The sequence below is a fragment of the Euwallacea fornicatus genome, chromosome 4 (genome assembly GCF_040115645.1).
Source record: "Euwallacea fornicatus isolate EFF26 chromosome 4, ASM4011564v1, whole genome shotgun sequence".
Lineage (NCBI taxonomy): Eukaryota > Metazoa > Arthropoda > Insecta > Coleoptera > Curculionidae > Euwallacea > Euwallacea fornicatus.
This window is the reverse complement of record NC_089544.1, coordinates 4,971,773-4,998,333: the sequence shown is the minus strand read 5'-3', so window position 1 is coordinate 4,998,333 and position 26,561 is coordinate 4,971,773. Positions and strand designations below refer to the sequence as shown.

General features: G+C 33.6%; 4 protein-coding genes across 6 annotated transcripts; 2 read left to right on the top strand and 2 right to left on the bottom strand.

Annotated features, from left to right (window-relative positions):
- The first annotated feature begins 1,662 nt into the window (after positions 1-1,662).
- LOC136338806 (pickpocket protein 28-like) lies at positions 1,663-7,387 on the top strand. Its single transcript, XM_066281528.1, has 9 exons — positions 1,663-1,848; positions 2,038-2,298; positions 3,389-3,491; positions 3,551-3,696; positions 3,759-3,960; positions 4,010-4,280; positions 4,361-4,545; positions 4,592-4,716; positions 4,776-7,387. Exons 1-9 carry the CDS (start codon positions 1,700-1,702, stop codon positions 4,999-5,001), a joined length of 1,668 nt encoding a protein of 555 aa, XP_066137625.1. The 5' UTR covers positions 1,663-1,699; the 3' UTR covers positions 5,002-7,387.
- Positions 6,843-10,646, bottom strand: LOC136338815 (uncharacterized). Of its 3 annotated transcripts, none has more exons than XM_066281537.1 (4): positions 7,693-9,568; positions 7,443-7,624; positions 7,172-7,386; positions 6,843-7,112 (listed from the first exon to the last, which is right to left on the bottom strand). In XM_066281537.1, exons 1-3 carry the CDS (start codon positions 7,781-7,783, stop codon positions 7,213-7,215), a joined length of 447 nt encoding a protein of 148 aa, XP_066137634.1. In that variant the 5' UTR covers positions 7,784-9,568; the 3' UTR covers positions 6,843-7,112; positions 7,172-7,212. The 3 variants fall into 3 exon arrangements, with proteins under 3 accessions (XP_066137634.1, XP_066137635.1, XP_066137636.1); XM_066281538.1 differs by lacking the exon at positions 6,843-7,112 and adding an exon at positions 10,383-10,646 and having other exon boundaries at positions 7,149-7,386; positions 7,693-7,886; XM_066281539.1 differs by lacking the exon at positions 6,843-7,112 and adding an exon at positions 10,522-10,644 and having other exon boundaries at positions 7,149-7,386; positions 7,693-7,886.
- Positions 10,647-10,769: 123 nt separating this feature from the next.
- Ube4B (Ubiquitination factor E4B) lies at positions 10,770-20,998 on the top strand. Its single transcript, XM_066281515.1, has 16 exons — positions 10,770-11,105; positions 12,486-12,758; positions 13,957-14,624; positions 14,724-14,882; positions 14,940-15,068; positions 15,125-15,339; positions 15,392-16,010; positions 16,173-16,397; positions 16,458-16,695; positions 16,752-16,827; positions 17,086-17,263; positions 17,319-17,547; positions 17,604-17,717; positions 18,098-18,231; positions 18,508-18,695; positions 18,780-20,998. Exons 1-16 carry the CDS (start codon positions 11,082-11,084, stop codon positions 18,845-18,847), a joined length of 3,537 nt encoding a protein of 1,178 aa, XP_066137612.1. The 5' UTR covers positions 10,770-11,081; the 3' UTR covers positions 18,848-20,998.
- Positions 20,999-21,497: 499 nt separating this feature from the next.
- Positions 21,498-26,180, bottom strand: heix (UbiA prenyltransferase domain-containing heix). The gene is made up of 2 exons (XM_066281532.1): positions 25,733-26,180; positions 21,498-25,682 (listed from the first exon to the last, which is right to left on the bottom strand). The coding sequence occupies exons 1-2, from the start codon at positions 26,049-26,051 to the stop codon at positions 24,991-24,993; spliced, it is 1,011 nt and encodes a 336-aa protein (XP_066137629.1). The 5' UTR covers positions 26,052-26,180; the 3' UTR covers positions 21,498-24,990.
- Between the last annotated feature and the right edge of the window lie 381 nt (positions 26,181-26,561).

The window sequence follows — 26,561 nt, the reverse complement described above, 5'->3', positions numbered from 1 at the left end:
CTCAGGTAACGGTACTACAGTAGAAAAGTTCTTGGTTCTAGATGTTTTTCATGAAGAGTAAAATGGTATAAAAAGGGAAATCTTTTGGAGTAATGAACAATTGAAAATTTATCAAAAGGGAAAAAAAATCAGAAGTGTTACTTTCAAGTCTTTGAAAAGTCAACAAAGGGTAAATAATATGAACTCACAATGATTGTTTAAAATAGGAAATTTAAGTGATTTACCAACAGTACTATTCGAATTTTTTAGCGGCAATACAAAGTAAGATATGGGGGCATTTAGATTGCAGAACACGATACAAGTCCTCAAAAATAAAAAAAATTAATTTTCTCAAAGTGACCTGAGTTTTCTGAAATTTTCTACCTTACATTTTCGATACCACTTTATGTGTAGAACCACCTATCGAAGTTTAGCTAGATAGTTCCAGGAAACCCTGCCATGTGCCTCCATTACTAAACCCTAATTTAATAATAGTATTTTAAACCTTTTTCTAGATATCACATTGTAACTCTTTACAAAAGAGCTCATGAATACTCTATATTCGTTGTCCAATGAACTTCAGTTGTTCTTTCCTTGCATATTTTTTTCAGTTTCTCTGCCTCAGATTAGATAGAATTTAGTAGTACCAAATATGGGTTTACTGAATTAAACATGTCCAAAACATTTAACTGATTATTTTACTTACCAATTTTCTTATTAACCCATTTTTTACGTACAAAAAGGCAAAACTTTCATTTATGTACTTTTCAAATATCATTAGAGTCATCAGATATTTTAAGTGATTAATTAGGACATGGGCGTAATCAACTCTGCAACCTACAAAGCTAGTTATCCCCTAGAGAGAGTCGGCACGTTATTCCCTGTCGAAATTGCTGAACAAGGAAGAGTTTTTTTTAATTAATCCCAAATAAAGGGATTTTCATGTTAAAATAACAATTTAATTTCGAATCTACATATGTATGAATTAAAGTTGAGTTTGACGTTACAGGCATTGCTTTGAAAAGAAAATTGCATTAATTTTATCAATGATTAATTTAAAAATATCGATTGGAAATCTCACCCAATTTTCGATTAAATTTCGATCTTTTTAACCAATTTCCGCTTTTGAACCAAACAGAGTAGAAAAATTTGTTTATTTCATAGCACTTTCGGTTTTTAAGATATTCAATTGAATTTTCGACCATGCAGGTTTAAAGTTTAGGTAGTATCCATGATATTTTATAAATCATGGTGAAAATCAACATCAGGATGGTATATTTCAGAGGGTGACCCCCTTTTACTACCTCGAACTTTTTTGTGCGGTAGCTACCTACGCTACTCGGTCATTTAAGTTCTATGACGAAATAACATGTAATGCAGCTATTTTTTCCTTCATTTCCAAAGGGGAGATAAACCTATTTCTCCTTTGGGAAACAAGTTTTTGTAAAGTTTCCTTCATAATTGGACTTGCTCTACATACAGCTAAAACGGGACCTATATTTTCTGACTTCCCTTCTGTATCGTAAATGTATTCATCCTCACGCCAAAAAATACTACTGTCCTTCGCGCGTACTCTATCTAATTGAAATATTACCTACGGCTAATTAATATATCAGGTCAGCTGCACCTAAATACATGTAACCATTATTTCCCCATTACCACACTCGTATTACCAAACGAGAACTTCGAAAGGGCGGACACCATTATTTCAGAGAACGATATGACAATAGCAGAACCACGCAGAAGACGAGTAGGCATTCAAGATCCGGTATTTTGCAAAAGTATTAGGTGCTACTTTAGAGAATACTGCCATTGTAGTAGCATACATGGCTTTCGATATTTTGGAGAAAAACGTACCTACTTTGAAAGGTAAGAAAAAATCGCATGTGTTTTGTAATGCTGTTTTCAACGCGCTTGCGGAAAAGTGCACTTTTCGAACACAACCGCTTGCACATAATAATTCGCTTATCGTCGTTGGGGCAATGGCAGCCCTCTGCGAGAAAATACCACTTTCAGGACTTATTAGGTAAATAATTATTTCAAAAAACAATTTTTTAGAACATGGTGGTTTATTGTGTTCAGCATAGTGGTAGTAATATGTATATATTTCATCGCAAACGTATACGAGAAATGGAACTCAAGTCCTGTGATAGTGAGCTTCGATACCAGAGAGACGAAAATCCACAGCATTCCGTTCCCGGCAGTCACCATTTGTCCAGAATCCAAGAGTATGAGGAATTTATATAATCATACGAACGTCTATTTAAAGCTTCAGAATGGAGGTGTGGAAGGAATAGATTATAATCTTACCGATATAGAGTAAGCAATACAAGTAAGACATATTTGATTAAGTATCTTGATATACAAGCGTGCAGTCAGTAGCATTTACCACACTGGGGCGAGTGCGGTAAGCAGTACACTGGTTTACGTAATATAATTTTTCAAATCGATATAGTTCTAAATAAGTATTGTATTACACGGGATGTTTATTAAGTACTTGTATAAATTTTAAAGGGCGAATCTTTGACTAATTTTAAGAAAAGAAGTTCATCCGAACGTGTGTTTGTATCAGCTTGGTTTTTGAGATAAACGACTCCAATTTTTTTTATTGATTGATACAATGTTGTTCCTGGATTTAAATAACTATAACTTTTAGTATTTGTTGCTAAAAATAGTAGTTTTGGAAAAAGACGAGTTTAAACTTAAATCTGCATTGGAAGAAGTTCGTAAGTTAAATAGCTGAAAATTTTTGAAAAAAAACGGAAAATTATATTATTTATTATCATATTCTATGTTAGACTGTTGCTCTACTAGATACTTACTCCAAATTAGTGAAAATTAGATAAAAATAAAAACTCGCACATTCTTCCTTCTGGCAAGCCTGGCCTTCTAAATCACTAAATTTAAATTCTTTTGAATATTTTCTGTGGGGTTACTATAAATCACTAGTTTATAAAGCTCCAGCCCTAAATGAGAAAGATCTAAGCGACGAAATATTAGAGTCATGTGCCATTATTAATTAGACACCAGATATATTTAAAAGAATTTGTGTATTGCTAGTTATACCAAAAAACTCATGATAGTTCACCCAAGAAGAGCCGCTCTTTGACATTCCACAAGATTCAACTACCTCAAAAAAGCCCTACACTTATTCAGTCGTAATTTTGTACAAGATTTCAGATAAAGACAAATTTCCAATCAGATTTTCCCATAATGTCCCTATGAGCCCATGATCTACCCTACGGCGAATTCACCTACAATGATGTTTCCCAGGACATCTTACCTCTTATTGGATCAATTTTAGAATTGAAATTAGAGAGAATATGAAGTCAACTACTATAATTGTGCTAACTTTCGTGACAATTTTTAACACCAAAATGCCTCATTTTAAACTTTGTTTTTTTTTTAGAAAAGTTGGTTCTCTTTACATGAGCATGATTTGCGATGTCCGCAGAAAGGTCAAATCACAGAGTCCAACGTTTTCTGAGGATATATTTAAATTTTTAGACAACGTAAGCTGTCTATATGGAATATTTTTCTTATAAGATTGCTTATGCCTTAGATATTTTAGGTCAGAAGAAGAAAAACATTATACGAATGTTCTTGGATGGGGAAAAAGTTTAGTTGCCATCACATATTCAGCCCCATATTCACAGATGAAGGAATATGCTACGCGTTCAATATGTTAGACAGAGAAGATATTTTTCGAAGTAACGTGTAGGTATTCTCATTATCAAGCAAATTGAATTTATTACTATGAACAAAATAATTGGCGTTAGAATGCACTATAAGAATTTTGGAGAGCACCCTGAAAGGGAAAACCTTACTTGGAACCTAGATGAAGGATATTTAAACGAAAAAGTGGACACTTACCCCAAACGTGCAAAGTTCCCTGGGGTAAAATCTGCACTGTCGGTGACCCTAATGGCATTCAAAGACGACTTGGATCCCACTTGCAAGGATTCTATTCAAGGATTCAAAGTAAGAAATAAATGTATTAAATGTTCACTATTACATTTAATCCCTTAAGGTAATTCTCCATACTCCCATGAGGCTCCCCAGGGCAAGCAACCAATATTTTAGAGTACCATTGAATGAGGCCGTATTAGGTTCCATACAACCGGCCATGATATCGACTTCAAACAATGTGAAGATGTACGATCCAGAACGCAGGCAGTGCTTTTTTCCTTCCGAGAGGTACTTAAGGTTCTTCAAAATTTACACTCAACTGAACTGTCATGTTGAGTGTTTGACAAATTTTACTTTAAAGAAATGCGGTTGTATCAAGTTTTTTATGCCAAGTAAGTATAAGCTTTAACAGGGTTTTAACGAAAATATGTAGCTTTGAGAACATTAAAAACATTTTCACCAAAATTATTAGGAGAAAACGGTACTAACATATGCGGAGCTTCGAAAGAAAATTGTATGGACGAGGCTGAACAGGCCTTGCAAATCGGTGATTTGATAAAATCTATGAATGAAGTAAAGAAGAAGAAAAAGTTAAAAACATCAAATATTAATGATACCATACATATAGAAGCTGACAAAACGGAGGAAGTTTTTAAGGTAGAAATATTTTTGTTGGCAACATGACATAAACGGAGTTTTTTAGATGCCCAATTGTAATTGTCTCCCGTTGTGTTCAGATCTGTCTTATTCTGTCGAAATTTCACAGGCAAAGTGGGATTGGCAGGACAAACCTGACATAATGTTGTCCAGATTACCGTCCAAAAACAAGTAAGATTATATACATTCAATGCCTACTGTCGTAGGTAATTAGAAGTCAAATGTTGCAGAGTAAAAATGTCCAAGTTAATGCTTTACTTCAAGACCTCCCAATTTGTGACTTCTAAGAGGCACGAACTATACGGACCTACCGATTTCTTGGCCAATTTCGGAGGTTTGCTAGGTCTTTTTACCGGCTTATCAGCCTTGTCAATTATAGAAATTATCTACTTCCTCACCATCAGATTGTTCTGCAACGTCAAGCTTTATGGCAGGTGGTACGGCCCGGAAAGTTAAGCAATTTATACACTATTTTGTATAACGTTTCCTTCTTTGGTACTATACTGCACATATAAAATTTAATTAAATAACTTCGATAATTATCCATTTATATAAAATTATTACATAATTTCTGTCGTGTTTTTGAAGGAAATTGAGATTGAAATAACTTAGAAAAGAAATTTAATTAAGAGTCAACATATTACCCGTTATTATCAATAACGTCTCCTCTTAATAACAAGCTTATCGATCCTGGCCGCAAAAAAATATATTTTTTTGTGTATTATTGGCATCATCTTCAATACCAAATGATTTCCTATCTAGAAAATATTGTAGTAGCAATAACAAGTAATGGTCTGATAATGCCAGATCTGGAGGGTAAGGTGGACGGGAAAGAACTTCATAGCTTAGTTGGTCTAATCTCTGTCTAGTTTTAAATGCGTCCTGTGGTCAGGCATCATTATGTAGAAACACACCTTTGTGATTGGTTAGTGCTCATCCTGTTTTTAAATTTTTAAATCCAACTATGAAAATTGATCACAGTAAACACTAGTGCATTGCACAGGTGGCAAAAGTTCATTATGTATAGGTTCTTTTCTGTCCCACTAGACACAGAACGTTCATTTTTGTCGGTGTATTCTGGGTTTAAGCACTGCTCTAATCTACTGAGTTGGAAAACATCTAGCCTTTTTTTATCTGGATTATCACATCTAATCCACATTTTTCTCTCGAGTAATCAACAGGCCCAAAAAAAGTTCAAAAGTATTCCTTGTGAATAATAAAGTACATACAAGGTGTTCCACAAATATACTGAAAAACTTTAAGGGGTGGTGGGGCACATTAATACAAACTTTTTTCTTAAATAAACATATACCCTTAAATTAACCGTTTGAGCAGAAAAAATGCAGTAAGTTTTAGTCGTTATAATCACATTCTGTTCGTGTTAGACGTTGTTTTGTTAATAAATAAACTATGACTTTCAACAATTGTTCAATATATTTCTCTTTTACTTCAATACAAAGTTGCACCGTCATTTCATTGAGTCGTAGACCCTATGGAATATTGCGGGAATAACTTCTAGATATGTTTAACTGGCCATTATTCTTGCTACGAGATCTTCCTCATTACGAATAGGCGTTTCGTAAACCAGAGATTTGAAATAACTTCAAAGGAAAAAAATTAGGGTGTTGAGATAAGGAGAATGCGCGATCCAAGCTACAAAACCTCCTCTTTCAATTCATCGACGTATAGCGGTAAGTTTTTGAAATGAGAAATCAACGTATTTTTTTTATTTGCAGACATTTTTATTAACGAAAAAGTTTGTATTGATGTACCCTATCATCCCTTAATGTTTATCCATACATTTTTGGGACAACTTGTATAGTAGAGCGAGTTGCCAGGTTGGCTTGGCTCGATTCATGTGGTTCCTAACATCTAAGTTTTTCATCGTATCCTAATTTCTTCATATATCAATATATTGTCATATGATCATATCACTTCTTTTTCTCTACTTCTCTGTCGATTACAAGTGGGTCTTCCATTATTATGGCCTTTATAGTATCGTCAATAAAATTAAAGCGTCTGCCGCTATGAGGTTCGACTTTAGAGTAAAAATTTCCAACTCCAAATTTTCCGAACCATCTTTGAATAGTCCTAAATCTACAATTTTCTCCTTTAAGGTGCTACACAAATTTTTCGTAGTAACAATTGCATCACTCTCCTTTTGAAATTCATCAAATGTTCAGGGTCTCAGATAAGTTCCATCAGCATCCATGCTCAAGCTCTGAAATCTCGAAAACTGTTGAGTACAATTTGAAGAACACGCGGTATTAGATAGGCAACTGAAAACACCATACAACTAAATTAGCAACGCGGTCCTTAAGGCCATCTATTATAAAATACATTGAACATCAAACATTATCATATGGAATATCACAAAAATTACGCATCAACCTTGTACCATGCAATACTTAAAATTAATATTTATTATACAATAAAACTTTCTACTACTTACTGTTCGAAAGTCTTTTTGATTCCGAAGTAATTCTGAATTCCAGATCCTCCTATGTGAACCCCTAAAGTTCCCACAAAAACACCAACCCTACTTGAGAATTGTTCATTTCCATATGCTAAGTCACATAAATTTACAATGAATTCACGGACAATTGAGTTTTTTCAAGTATATTACTTTGTCATTAGTTAAGAATAACCTATGCGATTAAATAACAATCATTTCTTTTTGGGATCTTTAGCCACTACTGCCAGATAGCAAAAGGCTCCGCATCTGGGTACCGGTTGGGCGGCTAGAAAGGCCCCTCCATCAGGAGAGCGGTTATATAACATTGGCCCCATTTGTCCTTCGTCTCGCCATTCGTCTAGATTTGGTTCCATTACACCACCATGCTGTTAGGATGTGAAAAACTTTTAGCAATAACAGTTCTAAAATAAAAAGTTCTTACCAAAAGATGAGCAATGTCCGGAAGGGGGCTTGCCGGGGGCGGTTTTGTGAAGGGAGGCTGCAGCTCTCCCTCTTGTATATTAATTACTAAATAACACATAAAATCGTTCCTCAATTTCATTTCCTTAATTGATCTGTTACAGGTAGCCAGTTTCTTCATCCATCGAACTGCCTTTTGTCTATCTATAACAGATGAGATACTTCCATCATGGTCCCCCGAGCCACCATCTTTAGCCTGGAGTGATGCTTACCATCGGTGTTTTTCAAATAGGGCAACATGGTTTTTGCAAGAAACATGTTGTAGTTGCAATCATAATTTAAGTCTTCAGCCGTTTCGTTCATTTTGGATGAGTAATAGAAATTTTTTTATACACAAAATAATTTGGATGCACAAACAGTTATCAGGAAAACGACATCGTCATTGCAACTGCATGTCACAGGTTTACTGGACAGGATAATTAAAGGTAAGCTCATATGATTGATCTCTAGGCAGTAGCTTAAATTCGTCACTCATTTATGAGTGAATTTAGTCCACTGAATATGATTTTGTGTGTACAAAGATATCGAAATTATCTCACTGTTCCTGCAATTGAGAACTTTTCGGCATGGTTCACTTTTCTTATGTGATCCAATATATAGGGGGATTCACTAACGAGGGGACAACCGAAAGCTGAAGATACTACATGATAACTGTTGGAGAAAATATGCCGTCTCCAAAACTTGAGAGTTTCGAATATACACAGTGTTAAAAGTTAAAATTTTAATTCTTTTTTTGTCATTATTCTAAAAACATCTAAATTACAAATTCAATAATCTAGCTTACACTTGAAAATTTTTAAAGTTATAGTTTTAGATGACGAACCACGTAAGATTAGTAATTTCCGCATTACTAATAGACGGCGGCACTTACAGTCAATTTTAAAGAATTTACAGTTAATAACCTTTTATCTCGTATCTCTAACATGAAATTTGATTCAAATTCTGAAAGAGAAATCATTTTTCCATTAACTATGTATTATTTCATTTCGATATCTCGACCCGTTTTCCAGAAAATTCTATTCAACCAACACTAGGTTCAAATTTTATCTTTACATTAATTCATTAGCACCGCGGAAATTACAAAACGTATTGTATTCGTCACCTAAAAAAATATAATTTTAGAAATTTTCAAGAATTTTCAATTTTTCACCTAAATATTTCCAGAATAACGGCAAATACAAAAACTTATATTTTGCCTTTCAACACCCTGCAACAGAGTGTTAAAGTCAAAATTTATCCGTCAAAGTATATCGGAAACTATCAACTTTCGAATAAAACATATTTTTTCCAATTATCACCATTTAACGTGCAGTATCTCCAGCTTTCAGTTGTCCCATTAATAATGAATCACCTTGTAGAAGGTGTCAGTTTTTGGAGATTATCCTTCGGGATCTGGATAACCATAAAAACCACCGAGGTTCGTTACATTACAAGATTTTTTTTAATTTAAAATTTTAATTAAAAAATCTTTGGAAATGAATGAAAATTTTGGAAAAACGTTTTTATCTTTTCCTCAGTTTATTTGGGAAGGTGGTGCTAAATAATTGATACTTCATTATTGCAAATAACCTTCTTCTACAACGTGGCTATATTTGAGTCTGACGTTTTAATTTTCGACAAACATCATCAACTTTATTTTTTCTAATGAGTGTTATCTTCAATTTTTGAAAAAAAGATTAGTTAAACATATATACACGTACACATTGCCATTATGAAATATAAATGACTCATTTCAGCGAAAACAATTAGGCATAATATATTCCGTGTCAAAAACTTTTATATAGAGGATGATTAAAAAGTCAGTAAAAAAGAATTTAAAAGCGCATTTTTAAGATCAAAATATAACTTTCTTTTTCGTAAACGTGAATCCGCAAATTCTCAGTTTCCGATATACAAGGTGTTAATATATTTTTATTATTAAAGTTTATAGTAGGTTATGACTGCGTGGTTTGACACTTCTACACGTTTTCTGTCAAATTTGGTGAAATCTACAATTGTTAGGAACAATGCAGGAAGAAAACAGATTATTATTTTAAAAAATGCAAATTTATAAAAACTTAATAATAATGTAGTCGAAACAATTTTGGAATTTTAAAATCAGACGAAACCTACTAACTTTCAGCTCACGCACTTGTCAACAAATTCGACGAAAAACACGTAGAATTGTCAAAACAACACATTCAGAGACTACTATTAATTTTGATAATGAGAATATAATCACATCCTGTATATCGAAAACTAAGCATTTACGAACCGACACTTATAGGAAAAAGTCTTATTTGCACCTCAAAAATGCGCCTCTAATTTCTTTATACTGAATTTTGAATTACTATATATTTATTTTATATAAAAGTTTTACATCGTAGCTGTTTTCTTTTATATTGACTAATTTCTTTAACGTAATTAATAGATTATACATCTAAAAGTAAAATAACATGCGATTTCAGATATTTTAATATAAAGAGGGGTATTAAAAAAAAAAGATAGTTTTGCCTAGCTTGAAATGCTCTGTAGCAACATGTTTTTGGACTGACAATGAGTCGCATTTTTCTTTTAGCAGATTTTAAAATTTTTGGGTTAAAAATGAGTAATAATAATTGTTGAAATTTTAGACACCCCATCTGCATGAATTTTCTAATGATTATTGGAAATCTATGGAAAGCTGAAGTTGTTTAAATACACAAGATATCTCATTTAAAAATTTTAAGGCTGTCACTGATCAAACCAGAAATAAGAAAATATTGTAAATTATTTATAAAAATTCCTCATATTATCTGATATAAGTCATCTAAATCTCCAATTATTGATATGAAATAACGGAAAAATTACGAGGTTTAGCCATTTGCTCACTCTCCCTGTATACAGAAAAAAAAACTTAAATATTATTTTAATTAATCCTAACCTTAAGTTAAAAAATTAAATAATTGCAAACTGTTTTTAAAAACGTAAAAGCATGACTAGGTATTAATTCACATATTAGTATTATTTTTCCTCGCGCATCTGATTATACTTTTAACCGCGATAAAATAACATGGATCTACCGAAATAACCACGGAAAAACAAAGAGAATTCGCGGCCAAGTTCATTTACACGTAAATAGACGCCGTATTTTTTCGAATTTTCCGAAATAGAGAAAAAATAACCTAAGAAAGTGCGCAGCAGATGGCCTTGTTCCTGCGAAGCTCGAGCGCCAGCCGGCAACACTGGCACCGTGGCAATTTTATTACACCGCCCCGACATCGTTCTGAAGAAAGAAATAGCCAAATATGAGACAGTGTCATGGGATCGAGGAAGATAGGAAATCCGAGTGTGGCGCAGCATATGTGTCTTTCAGACTGTGAATGACAAGCATGATTTTGCAAAATGTTTATTCAGTCTAATGGCCAACGGGAGAACAATCACTAGTCCGTACACTCAGCTGTTAAAAGGGGTGACTGACATTAGTTTTGACGTCGAACTTCGAGTGCAGACTGAAAATTTATTTTAGTGGGTATTTATTTAGGGAATTGCGGTGCGTTTTCAAACAAATATAAAAATTCAGAAGAAACTTCAAGAATCTGTACGTATACCTATTTCGTTAAACACAGAAAATCGTCACAAAATGAGCGAGCTTAGCCAGGAAGAGGTAAGCAAATTTCGCAGGCTGATTTTCAAGTTCCTTTGTTATCGTGTATTTAGCTAGATCAATTGCTCTGTTTGCTAAACGACTGCGTTGCAAACAACGTGCCTCGTTCCTATTCAAACCAACTCGAAGTCGTAATGGCAAATTGCCTCTGGAGACAAAATGCGCTCCAAAAACCTTTGATTAATACATTTTTCCATACAGCATTAGCTGAGAACCTAGTTTTGTTGGCCTTGTAAACAATTATTGGTATTCCAATAGCCACAATCTCTTCAAGGCTGCAGTGAGGACTGAAAGCTAAAGTCAAGTCCCATTCATGTATTGATTAGCTTACATCCAGTTTACCTGGTGTAGAAATAGATTTATCTTTGTGGCTTTGTTGGGCTTTCTAATGTAGCTTATGCATGGAATCAGTCATTGTTCAGTGAACAATGCAATAATGTTATCTGTTGCCAACATTGCCTATTGCCTAGTTTCTTTCCATTACTTAATTATTAGTTAATTAGATAAACAAAAAACTTGGCACTCAATTGATTAGCAACTCTGTGTGCACTAGACTTCTGAGATTACTGTAGAAACATCCATAACTGCTTACAGTTACATTCATTAGTCATTTTCTGAAAGTTAGTGGGATTAGTTATCCTGGGGTTTATCCCCAAGTGCAAAACTTGACAAGTGATATTTCTAGTATCAACACCCTCAGAACCAATTCCATGCACCTTTGGACCTCAAGAATGTCAGTACTAATTCATTTTTCATTAGCAACTTAATAATGAAGGGTAATCAGTAGAAAAACATAGTAAATAACAAATTGCTTCAGCAATCCTACATTTACTTGATCTACCACTTTTCTTAAGTGATGACGCCTTTATTGTGCAGCTAGTATAAAAAATTTGTTGTTTTTACAGGAGCATGTGCTTGCATACATTTTAATGTGTTTTTTAAATGCAAGATTAGGTCACCTCACCCAAATCAATAGATCTTGCCAGCTGATTCTGGCAAATAAGCTGAAATACCCTGCTTAAAAAAAATTTAATACATTAAAATCTTTTGTCTTCATTTGAACTTTCTAAATTCAAAAATTGACTGCAATGTGACCAATCTCCTCTCGTTTTTTAGTTACAGGCTTAGATAAAGTTTGAATTGTTAAAATATTGTTATACAACAAGTTTAACTTATAAATACAGAGCGTTTCAAGATTTACAGAAACTTTTAATGAAAATCTAGAAAAACGATAATATTCCTTATCAAAATTTTGTCATGATATTATCCCTCTATTTTAAAGCTTTTAAACTGATTTAATGATATTTTTTTACATACTGTGTCTTGACAGCGTCAATTTTCGGTAATCAGGCATTGAACCATGCATTAATCTGTGTTTAGATTCGACGCCGTCGCTTGGCCCGATTGGCAGCCCTCGAAAGTGGCTCCCCATCAAACTCAATCTCACCACCAATTACTCCAATATCACAATCACCCATGTCTACTACTCAGGGTCAAAGCCCTTCGGCCTTCGAATCTCAGGGAAATTCGCTGGAAAACAAGTTTTTTCCTTCTACAAACGCTGTTGGAATTGAAAAGTCGAGCTCAAAAAGTGAGATTAACGCCATGCCTGTGGTTGAAAAGGAAAAAGCGGAACGTCATGGAGTGTTCAAGGTAAGTTAAGTCCATTAATTTCACAGGGTCAATAGATATTGTCAGTGTAGATATTTGCATACGAGATTCTAAAGACAAAGTGTAACATTTTAAGACACATTTATGTTAGTACACACAATTATATGCATCTATGAATTTTACACTGAAAATAATTAGGAGCTTTCAAGCATCTTTCTATTATAACTATTTCATGGATAAGGACTTGAGAGAATATTTGATTATATAAAATATTGGGCGTTTCTACAAAATTTCTACCCCCCCCCCCCCCAAACACTTGCAAATTTTTTTGAATTCAAATTTTCCTTTATTTTCAATATTTTTTTGCTGAAAGTAAATGTTATTCAGAAAGACCATATGTATTTAAAATAGTCAAATTAGCATCGTTTCCTACTACCTGTTAAACCTGAAATCGTAAATAATTGTCACACGTGCAAAAAATGACAAATTGTCGAAATATTATAAGATGAAAAAGTAAAATCCCTATTTTAAAAATTGTGAAAAAAATTTTAGGGAAACCACTTTCCAGAAATACCCAATATATGTCTGGTATTAGATAACGGCAGTAAAAAAGGAAATTATCATTTTAGACAAACAACAAAACAACCACATAATGATAGGTTGTTCTCAATAAAGCCGAATGAGATATTCAATTAAATTACGAAATTGTTAAATAAGTACGTATTGGATCTTGATGGAATTCCAATTATCGTTCTGGAATGTGCTGCTCTATTTTTATCAGCCATTATTGTTATAAATGAAAGTTCCATCCTTACAAGGAATATTTCCTGAGAAATTAAAACTTGCTAAAACAATTCTAAAATTGTTTCAGTTTTTAAGGCAGCTCCCATGGGGCCATCAAATTGCAGACATTTAGGCCTTATTTTGTTTTAACGAGCGATTAACATGAGGCACAGTGCCTATCATTAATTAGTAACATATTCAACAATATATTAAATAAAAATATATAAGTTTTGAGAAATTTTGGTGGTGAAATTTTTAACAAAGATATGAAAAATGAATATCACTTTGTCGTTCATATTTTTTATCGATCTTTTTACGCTCTACAACATGCCCTTCAAAAATGTATTCTACGGTATTTAGGATTTGTAGGTTCAACCTCAAGTTCGTTATTTTTCGGCGTACTGTTAATATGTAAATAAGTAGAAACGAAAAACAGTGCGTGTTTTTTTGCTTAAAGGAACCAAGTAAACCTATCGATATTCAACTTCCGTCAAGTTCGAAGCAAAGATCTAGGGCTCCACCTGTGAGAAGCGATTCTGAAACTAGTTCGATTCACATGGAAGTGGATGAAGCTAGTGGGTGTGCAGACAAGCTAGGCGCTAATACAGACATAGATTCCGGGTTTGAAAACATGGAAGTGGATGACTCGGACTTGCAAAAAAAGGACATTCACCGACATAGAACCACCTCCTCATCTACTGAACTCAGTGTGGAGCAGTTACAAGAAAGCGTGGCTCGAATTTTACAGGCTTCGTTTACAAAGTCATCCCCATCTCGTGTGTTTTTACCACAAATTGCCGAATATTTGAAAGAAAACCCGCATATTACTATTCGCGATCTTACTTCAAATGCTATTATGGAGATGCTGTCGGTAATAGGAAAGGGAGAAAATCCGTTTAGAAATATTACTCCTCCTAGTCAAGACATCACTGATACCTATAGTTTGCACTCGGGATCCGTGAGCCCCGTGCAAAGTAGCCCGAGCACTAGTGATATGCAATGCCCTGTGCCGGTGCTAGTTATGAAGGAGAAGCTGGATGATGCATGTCCAATTAATTTGGCGACGAGTTTTCTAATGGAGTCGTACAATAGGGTTTCCCAGGAAGAGAGGAATCATCCTAAAAGGTGCGTACCTCAGTTAGATGAAAACCCCTTTTTAAACTTTAACAACAAATTGTGTAATAAAAACACGGTTAGCACTTACATTATATAACTCTTACCCAGATCCAGTATTCCTCCGCTAAGCGACGTCTTAACCGAGGTTAGAGCACAAATTATCCAATACACTGCCCTAGTGCTTCAAGGAAAACTTGTACCAGGCTTAGACGAAGGTTATGGAAAGTCTCCTTTGCTTTCGCCGATAGTACATCAAACTGTTCCTAGGTATGTTTAAAATTATTAATAGTAAAATTCAGCCAATAAGGTAATTTTCCTTTGTAGAGGTTTTTTGACGGAATTAGTAACTCGAACTCATACAAATGAGGATGTATTCTCTAAAGTTTTCAGTCCGATTCTTCAAGGGTTATTCAGGATGATGAGGGAGGCGTGTGTGGTTGAAGACCAACATAGGTGATTTAGATAATAGTTATAGTAAGGTTGATTATTCTAATTAACATAATATCTAGGCTGCCTCTGCAAGCGTTATTCGAGCTTGCAGACATACGATGCGGCATTAGACCAATATGTAGCTTAATAACTAAACAATTTCAATTCGGCGTAACAGGACCGTTGACGAATGCAGGAGGGCGCGAATTAACCACCATGTCTTTCCTAGGCCCCTTTTTGGATATTTCTATATTCGCTGAAGATGCGCCAAAGGTGGCCGAGAAATTGTTTTCAGGTTAATCTCACTGAACTTTCACACATTCCCACAACTTTATTCAAAATTGTAGGAAACGCCGCAAATGATAGCACATTACGACAAGGCTTACAGCTAGAACTAGAACACATTCGCGGTACTCTGCACAGGATATTTCACTATATTTTGGCCAACCAAGATAGCAGAGATGCGTGTTTAAAATACCTGGGCGACATTTTGAAAAACAACGAAAAACGCGCTCAACTGGCAATGGAGGAGCGTCTACTTGCAGGTGACGGATTCATGTTGAATCTGCTGAGTGTACTGCAATACTTAGCCGTGAAAATAAAGTTCAACAAAATGGACTTAATGTATCCGTTCCATCCGGAGGCTAAAGTTCAGATTCAGAACGATACAAGACTGAAATTCTCCTCTCAAGAGGTGGGCGAATGGTTGGAGGAGTTGGGGAAATCATACGAGTTTCCCGCGCCTAATTTCTCTTCCGTTTGTTGGTTCTTAACGTTACACTGCCATCACTTGTCGCTGCTGCCGGTCATCCAGAAGTATCAGCGAAGACTTAGGGCGATTAGGGACCTACAAAAATTAGTCGATGAGACGATAGCGGCCGAGGTTCAGTGGAAGAACACACCCTTCGCAAGTAGGAATAAGCAGTTTATCAAGAAGTGGAAACAACAGCTAAAAAAGCTTAATAGGTAAAGTCATATTATTTTTTTCTTTTTTATTAGTGTTTATTAGTTTCAAGTTGTCTGTTTCGAGAGTTATTACAATTGAAAGTTTGCGATAATAATTCCGCTCCCAATTATGAGAGTCTCCTACAAATATCGAGTTTTAAGTAACGATATTTTTATTTTCAGATCAAAAGCATGCGCAGACGCAGGCCTACTGGACAAAAATCTAATGCGTCGCTCTCTAATTTTCTACACCACAGTGTGCGAATACTTATTAAGTTTAATGACGGGAAATCGCCCCGGCACCCCCGTACCAGATCTACCTCTTCCGCCACCTCAGACTCCTGCGTTTTACGCTTTGCCCGAGTGGTACGTTGAAGATATCGCCGAATTTTTATTATTCGCTTTACAGTAAGTATCATAAATGAATTTATTTCAAATACATATATTTTCATCACTCGTGTTACTTAGATATTTTCCAAGTGTGATATCAGACAACGCTGAGGATCCTTTGATTGCCTGGCTCTTGGTCACAATGTGCTCTTCGAACATGATCAAGAACCCGTACCTGGTTGCCAAACTGATTGAAGTTGTTTTTGTGATAATACCGAGCATCCAGCCAAGATGCGAGCCGCTTTATAACCGCTTAATGGCTCACCATATTTCCTGCACAGTTCTGCCAAGCTGTTTAATGAAATTTTACACAGACGTACTTTTTGTTTTACTCGTGAAAATGGGTTTCCTGCTAATAACAGCGTTTTGCAGGTCGAGACCACTGGTTCCAGTTCGGAATTCTACGACAAGTTTTCTATTAGGTATCACATAAGCCTTATCATTAAAGGTGAGAGTTAAGTATATAGTATATCAAAAATTAAGGTGTGGAAATTCAACATAAATTATTTTGATTATGTTGGAAAGTAATGATATTTAGGGTTCGTAATTGTTCCGCCTTAGAACTCTGTAATATAGTTTATTTGCGACCTTTATGCATTAAATAAAAATTGCAGCGTGTAGTAGAATCTTTGCGGAAAAAACTTCAGCGCGCGCATATTAAGGTGATATAACCACAAAATAGATAAATAAATGAAGAAATTTCTAGGGATGTGGGCTTCTCCAGTTCACAGACAAGCGGTTATCGATGAGTCAAAGAGCGGTAACCAGTTTGTGAAATTTATCAACATGCTGATGAACGACACCACCTTTCTGCTAGACGAGTCTTTGGAATCCTTGAAGCGAATCCACGAAATCCAAGAGCTAATAGCTGACGACGACAAGTGGTGCGAACCTTTAGTTTGTATACATAGACGGGTTTTATAATGGCTTTGTCTTTAGGTCAAAATTGCCAAGTGACCAGCAGCAAAGCCGCATGCGTCAGCTGAGCGCTGACGAGCGGCAATGTCGCTCTTACTTGACTCTGGCACGTGAAACTGTCGATATGTTCCACTACTTGACCGTGGACATCAAGGAACCATTCTTAAGGCCTGAACTAGCGTCGAGATTAGCGTCTATGCTAAATTTCAATCTGCAGCAGTTATGCGGCAAAAAGTACAAAGATTTGAAGGTGCAGATACAAAGTATTCAATTGACCTTTCTGTAGCAATTTAAAATTGTTTTTAGGTGGAGAATCCGGATAAATATGGGTGGGAACCACGGAGGCTTTTAAGTCAATTAGTCGACATTTATTTGCACTTAGACTGTGATACTTTTGCGGAGGCTCTTGCCAGTGATGAGGTACGTGTCTAACAGTTTGAAATATGTCAGTAATGGAATATGCGATTCATTTTATTTACTAATAACTGTTTTGTTTTACCAGAGTAACTATTCGGCTAATAAGCATTTTTTGTATTCTCATGATTCTAAAAATATTTCGTAATATACAAGATTTTTACTGTTTTCGAGGTATTTACGTTTAAAATAGGATATTTTTTGTTCATGAGAATACCGTAATTTCCAAAAAGTTTAATTAGGCAATGCTTTTCACAATTATATCTTATTAGATGCATCAATGATGTATTACTCTTGATGAAGCAGGGCAATTTTCGCTTTAAAAGTTTAAGTAAAAATATATTTATATTAAGAGACGATTTAGCTTTAATTTAAATCGTTTACAGAGGTCCTTCAGCAGAGAACTGTTCAATGATGCGGCAGCTCTCATGGAACGAGTCAGCATCAAAACCGCGGTAGAAATTGAACGATTTAGGGAATTGTCAGAGAAAGCTTATAGAGTAGTGGAACGAAATCACAGGTAAATTAAAGACCAGCAGTTCGGCATCTTATAGCAATGTGTCGAAATTTATTTGAAGTAATAATATGTTAATAAAAGAAGCGTTAAGATATAATATGCCATATATGCGTATTAAAAATAATTTGAATAACGCTGTGTTCCCAAAAAGGTATGACCGATAACTTTTTTTTGTAATGGATCGATAAATTTGATGTTCTTTCCAATTTGGTCAAAATATTGCATTAAATTTAAATTACCATAATGCATAAAAATTACAAACTCAAACGTTTTCCTCAGATCGGATGAGTGGTTAGAAGAAGCTCCAGACGAATTCAAAGATCCACTGATGGATACTTTGATGACGGATCCAGTGTTGCTACCCAGCGGCCAGATAATGGACAGATCGGTTATAATGAGACATTTATTGAATAGTAATACCGACCCGTTTAACAGGCAGCCGCTGACCGAGGACATGCTGTTGCCAGGTAATTAACCTCAATTACTATTTCCGTTTAATACAGAAAGTGCGTAATAACAGCAAAAATAGTAAAAATGTGTTTTCATTACAGTCGATGATCTCAAGGAAAGAATTAGAATTTGGAAGTCCGAGAAAACGAAAGCCAACCCAATGAACTGAGCTGGTCTCAATGCCCAGATTTGTAATCGTTTTATTCCTAAATTGTGTTATATTAAAATTCTGTTTAAATGACGGTACAACTATTTTGCTGACGATAAGAAAGGGTGTCTGGAAAAAATAGGCTAATTCGTTAACCACAGATTCTTTAAATATAAACTAATGTAAAGGTGACAAATTGGAGTCCTATTTTTCAAAGCTTTCATATGTGTAAGAGATTAAACGTCAATTTAAGTTTTCTTCTCCCTCAGCTCTTGAGATACTACATTGAAATGTGGAGAATATGCAACTTATTAGAGCCTACATAGAATAACTTCTTAATTATTTGTCAAACGCTACGCATAAAAAAAAACTTTTAAATTAGTCGAAGATTTAAATATTAACAAATAACTGACTATTGATATACCATGGAAAAAGAAGTCCAATCCAAAAACACCACAGTAGATTGATTTATATATATATTGTAGGCTCCAATAAGTTGGAAATTTGCCAAATTTCAATTTATATCTCAAAAACGGTAGTAAAAAAAGAATTGAATTTTTAACACTCTGCATATTTTGAAGCTTTGTATAATAGGAATTTGATTTACGACCTTTAGAATTCCTTATGGTCAAAGAATCTGGTCAGCAGATTAGCCTCCCTTTTAGTCTGTGTAATTTGTAATTTTGGGTTATTGATTTTTATATTTTTTCTATTGCAATGGTCCGTGTATCTAGTTTAATTGTTTATTCTTTATTTTTCATCAAAATACGGTAGGTAGATTTACAATATCATAATGTAAAAAAATTGGCCAAACTTCAAAGATTGAAAGCATAATAGAATCAGAAATAATAAAAAGCTTATACGATTGCTTATATTCATACAAAATAATGGAAATTCAGGTCAATGGGAGGAATTGAGATGATAAATGTTCTAACCAGAACAAATCTATGATTTCCTAGGAAAGCAGTACCGTAATAGCAATAATCATTTTGAAGAATGCGTCTAGTTCAAGAGTAACTGATTTAACTGAGGAGCTTCACTTTTAATCTATGGGAATAATTGACAACATGAGTACATTAAAACTCAAACATAATTGTACAAATTTCTTTTATTACAGCATCTTCATTATGATGTCACCAAATTCACACCATAACTGAACACTTGCTGTTGTCTACTATCAGGTTTAAATTAAATCAATCGGATGTCAGAGATATTTGCCTAAACGAAATCCGCAGAAAAATCGTCACTTAAGCGGTGATCCTATATTTTAAATATACTTTCTACGGATCATCTTTGGACTTTTCTTGATGCTATTTTTATGCTTTGTCGTTTACTAATTGATTACTCTTTAAGGTCATGACAAAATTATTATATATGTATTATATAATAATGTCTAGCAAATGTAAAAATATCAATAACAATCTCGAAACTTTCGTTGCTTATTCTATTAGTGGCATTCTGGCATGATTTGATGCCTCAAAATTAATTTTCTCTACGTTTTTGCAAGAGTTCCTATCACTTTTTGGTTTTTGGCACATTTTACATTATGATCTTTAATTCTCCTTAATTTTTTTATCTAAAAGATTCTGCATTATAGATTTTCTAGATAACACAGTCAAGGCTGATAACACCTCTAGATCTCACCTATGTCCAGTAAGTCGAAAACAATTTTTGAGCTTTTCCAAATATTGGAGATATGTCCAAAAACTGCCATTGCTTTTGATTTCTGTGAATATCAGCTTTAATTTTTATACCTTTGCTGCAATACTTAGAATAGAAGTTTTACGGGTGGAAAAATTACACCGTCAATATTTTCTTGACCTGTCGATTTTTGTTCAGCCGATAAAACAACAATATAAACACAAAGTTCTGTCGTCAAACAACATTAACACGTAATTAAGTAGGGTGTAAATATTTATTTTCTGAAGTCTCGGCCCCTTGGAAACTAGTGATATGTTTTAACGAAATGTCAGTTTTAAGTAGATAACTGGTTCGTGTATATGTATGTACATACATGTGTGGAAACTCTTTAATAAACATATTGGTATTTTCAGGCGGGCAAATTAAGGTGTCTAAAATACAAATCAACGGTTTTTTAGATATTATATAAACAATTTTTATATGAAGTTTAGGATGTAGATTGTTAAAAATAATAAAGAAAAATTAAACGTATTGGGTACCTTCCTTTTATCCTAATGAAATGATTAAATGAGGATCAACTTGAGTATCATTGTTGATCGGGGCTATTTATTGCCTGGCGCCGCAATCCTATATAGTCTAAATAGTCAGTACGTGGGGTCCACACGTTTTAGCGGAAATTGCACAGTAAGACATAAAAAATTTAGATATTTCCCCCAGTACAAGGCAAGCAAAAGGGAAATACTTGTGATTGTCAAATGTAAGCATTCTATATGTTTTAACAATACTTTTAAATTATACGGGTAAGGGTAAAGACTCAAAAGAAAAAGGTGTTCAGCCTTACTTGGAACGCCCTGTACCTACATATAGTCCAGTAGGTATATATCTAGCTGCTTTATAAAGTACAGTCAGCTAATGCTAAACATGTTTATAAGACCATAACTTACGGTTGCTTAGCAACTTTTGGCCAGTATGATTCAACGGGTATACTGGTATTCCTGTTAAATTGGAAACTGGAATCAAAACTGAAAAATTATTATAAGTAACATTTATTGAAACAGTGAGCAATTTTTTTGTACATTAGAGATATGTGGATTTAAAGCTTCTTTTATAGTGTTTAAGGGTAAAAACATATCGGACCATATCCAATGTTTCACGATATCGATATCAATGTTTCTAATGTGGTGAAAATTTCATCCACCTGTTAAATTTGGTATTTCACTGGAGCATTACCCATGAAAATATGTATTTTTGCCAGTAACTATACAGGGTAGCCCTCTGACAACTGTAATGAATCGATTATGAAAAAACTATGAGTAGGACAATTGTGAAGTTTTGGTACGATATGAAAATCTATTGGAGCAAAACAACAATAAGGATAGGGTATGTTATGCCAAAATGAAATATTCATAGAATTTGGAGCAAATCTAAAAATTCGATAGTGAATAGGTTATTTAAGTAAATTTAAAGTAAAAAAGTTAACATCTACTTCTGATATAATCAGAAGTAACCGGCACTTATACACGCATATACATATGTATGTATTTTATGCGTGTTGTCTCATCGATTTTTCTATGGTGCCAAAATTTCAGTTCTCTCTATAGGTTTAATACTTTCCTGGGAGACCACCCTGTAGAAGCACAGAGCATACCAAAGATATTTACTGAATAATTAAAATATCTTCGATATGTCTTCGACCCATAACACTCTAATGGCCATATTCACCATTAATCAGCGTAGCTACATAACTGCTAAATCTATAAATATTAGTAAAGAGAGGTATTTCTTTTATAGAAATCAGCAGCTAGAGGTTACCTACTCAACATCGAGTTAATTATGGTCATGATGGACCAGAATGAAGAACAATTCATAAGATAATAATTATATACCAATCCAGTGCCTATTACAAGGTGACAATAGAAAGTAGGAACAATAAATTATACCAAAATTATTAAGGAAGTAAGACATACATTTAAAAAAGTTAATTTTAAAAATTTTTAGAAAAATTATCTACATGCATAGACAAAAAACTAGACTTTTAATTTTCATTTTTTCCATATAAATCAAAATAATGTCTTGTTAATTCCATTTTAAATCAAACAGAAAATGACTATACAATACTAGCTACAGAATGTCTTATTTAAAAATTTTAACTTAACGTCACATACGATACATTCAGTTTTGACCCAAAAACTCCATAATGTTATCTAGTAAGTGGTCAAAACTTTATATTCTATAAAATAGTACAAGGTGCATACCAGCTTTTTCATTGTCATCTTGTATTAGGTTATACAAAAGTTAATCTGCTAATAATAAACATTTTTGTTTGCTTTATAATAAAGCAAATAGGCATACTATAAGACTAGAAACATGTATGTTCCTTTGATTAATTCTATATACCTATTAATTGACAAAATACGTATAAGACTTATTACTTCTATTAGCAATAAATCTGCAGTTTATCAATACATCAAAGACCACGAAACGGTTTTAAAAGATCAGGCTTAAAAATTATTGTCATGATTTTATTAGTGGCATCTTCTAAGTTTGAATTACATATTTAGGTAGTCACTCAGCTAATACAGATGCATAAAAATATTATTTTGGATAAACAAGATTGGTGAAGAATATTTGGACAGTTTTAATGCTATAAAGATAGGAGGAAAATTTTGTCCAGCCTACTCATATTTCTGGCATTTTTTTTCTCAAATTATTGCGTGAAAAATATCAGACTAAATATTTCAAAATATTCATAAGTTGAAATTTGATGATTCACCTTGAATATGCAGAGTTGCGGAGTAAAATTGTCATTTCAGGTCATTTTTATTAATTAACATAAACATAATTAAATGCCTAATAGACTTGTAAGTGATAGTAGTCGTTTAAATTTTTAGGGATATCATTGATATTTTGAGACATTTTGTTACTTTTCAGGGTCCACAGAGATACAATAAAATACAAATACATATGAAAATATACAAAACAATATTGTTCCAGAAGTTAGGCCGCCGATTTCAACATCTCCATTCCCTCTAAAAAATCGGTTTCGTCTACATCCGCTTTTGAAACGTTAAATTATTTTATTTGTTTTTGATAAAGCATTTTTTATTATTTTGGGAATTTTTGAAGATTTGTGTATGCACATTATGATCTTCAGTTTTATGTAATCAAACTATATTTAAATAAGCTTAAATATACCTACCCAATAGTACACAATAAATCTATATATGATGACAAAAGGTGTTCCAAATAGTGAGTGAATATATACTTAAAGCTTTAAAAAAAAACTTAAAACTTAAACTTAAACTATAATAATTTGGTATCTTTTGTTATAAATAAAACTTCTACTCAAATAATATTCAATTGTTTTCTCATCATAGATCTCAACTCACCATAGTCATAACCCCCTTCCACAATTGTAGAAAGTTCATTTTAGTTGGAACACCCAGTACAGGTTACATGCAGTATATATTTATATTTGCAAAAAACAAAGAACATATTAAACCATAATTTAATTTAAAAAATGTTTTAATTGCACGTTGTTCACTATAATATATTATTAAATAAATATTCTCTAAAAAATGATATTATAAATAAATAATTATGAAAGTTTGTAATTTTAACTCAAAACTATTAAAAAATATGTTCTTCAAATCCATAGAAATTTAATTGCTATCAGAATTAGTTCACCAACATGTTGACATTGCAAATTGCACAATTTGCATAGGATGCTTCCTAAACATGCAATATAAATTTAAAGGATATTGCTTGGATCAAAACAAGAACAAAAAATAGTTCCTATAAAAATACGTGCAGAATTTTATAAAAATATATTTGCTTTTTGACCTAAGGAATATTGTCTTAAAGTTGTGTTTCATATTTAGGACACACCCTTTATACAGAATCTTCAAAGAGGAGTACAACCCTAACCCTAGCAGTAAATTAGATAAATTTCGATTTGTTATAGTGGTTTTCATTAGCTACAGAGTAGCAAAATACTAGATTGTGTTCATTGCTGAAGACAGAGACTCATGTATTTAATTATTATATTTGTTAGGTTGAGATAGCTATTAATGAAATGCTTAATAATTCAGATCAGACTTGTTAAACCACTACCTCAGATCACTAACTTAGTAAAAGGTAATCGTACCATTATTAAACTTCAGTTTTCTAGCTGAAGGTATATTGAGGTCACGATGCTTACTGTATACTACTCCTTCGTTAATTTTATAGAACTTCTATAAAAAAAAATACACTTTAATTAAGACTCAAATTTTGTAATTTCTTACATATAAAATAAAAAATTAATAAATATATTTATCTAATTGTAACAGCTGAACTAATCTCCATATCAATTGCTAATAGGCAATTATTGAGCCAACCATCTACTGACTGCCTAATTAAGAAAGAGTTTAGAGACAACAGAGGAAAATATAGTAATTAACTAATACTCCTTACATGCAACTTTTTAATATGATAAAAATCAACTTGATGATAAACAGCAGTACAAGTAGGCCCTCTAAAATCTACCTTTTTGTTATAAAAGGCAAACTGGGAACCATACTGCATGCTAAAACATACAAAATGCCAAAACATAAGTTTAACCTGGCAGTCTTCTTTGGAACTGCCTGTATGTCACTAGACCGAAACTGTTTCTCGATTTGAAAAGCACTGGGTAATGTGACTAGAGGCAAAACAAACCATTTAGAATATTTCAATGTGGCTACCATGAACATGATGTATGGGGTAAAGAGCAGAAAAGCATATAAAACGTGGGAAGCCGTGTGTCCAATTATAATTGCTAGGGTAACTATTCCAACTTTTTTATCAGACTCTGAATCTCTGGTATTGTTGCTATGGAGAATGGCTTCAGTGTTCAATGCTAGAGGTATTGCATAGTACATGGTGGCCCACTCAATATGGCCTGTTTGAACCAGGAAGGCAAATAGAACAGAAATAGGACCAAATATTACTAGAATCAAGACATCGCCTAGTGCTATGTATTTAAAACCAATTCCTCCAGTATAAAGAAAACTGGAAGATAAACCACCAAAATAAACTAGAGCCAAATGCTCCATTTTTGCTGGGGAAATGGCTGCAGTAAAGATAAACCCAACACATCCACAAATATATAATAAAGCACCTAAAGACACTACTTCATCTTTTGATAGTATATGGTCAACTAGGATCCTATCATCTGACTTTCTATTGTCGATTCCTGCAAGGGATTGTAAAAACTATAACAAACAAAACCATTATGAAACCTACCTTTCACATAGTCAAAATAAGTATTGACTACATTTCCAGCACCATGTACTGACACTATGGTGAATATGGTAAAAACTAGAGTTAAATAATTAAACCCATCAGCTCCAGGATATTTGTATGCAATAGTAGATCCCAAGAGTGTTGGCATTAAACTAGCACTCAAAGACCAAGGCCGCAGTGCTAACACATAACTGGATAACTTCATTAGGCCTGACTTCGTTCGAGGAGCCGCTTTGAAACTGGTACTGTTCGTAAGTTCACCATTTGTGACACTGTCCTTATTCACATAGGGTGTTGATTGATCTGACATACCTTTCATGATTAGTAGAAAGTGTGACTTAAACGAAAAGGTGTTTAAATGTTGCGTTGTTTATAATTTTGTAGATATTTGAGATAATTTTTCTTTTGACAACATAGCACTTAACCTGCAAACGTTATAACGTCATTGTCAGCACCAGCGTAATGCAAATCATTCATCGATGTCGATTTAAGGACCCGACAAATGAAAGCTGGCAACGTTGATGTGAACAAAGTAGCAATTTTTTTAATTTCGCATTGCCATTTAATAAAATCTTTAGAATTTTTGAACACCAGGTTTGAAGAAAAAATCGGGAAGTGAATACATGAGTTATCCTAGAAAAGCATAATTACTTTTTGGGTCTATGAAAAACAAGTTATTTTATAAAAGAGGAGAGCTATTTTAACAAACTTTTCATTAAAAGTTCATTTTTCTCACGTACTCAATCCTAATATTCTCTTTCGTATCACTGAGGTAGAACTGTAGTAGGCGCATAATGAGTTGAAAAAACTAATTGACAATGAACTGAAA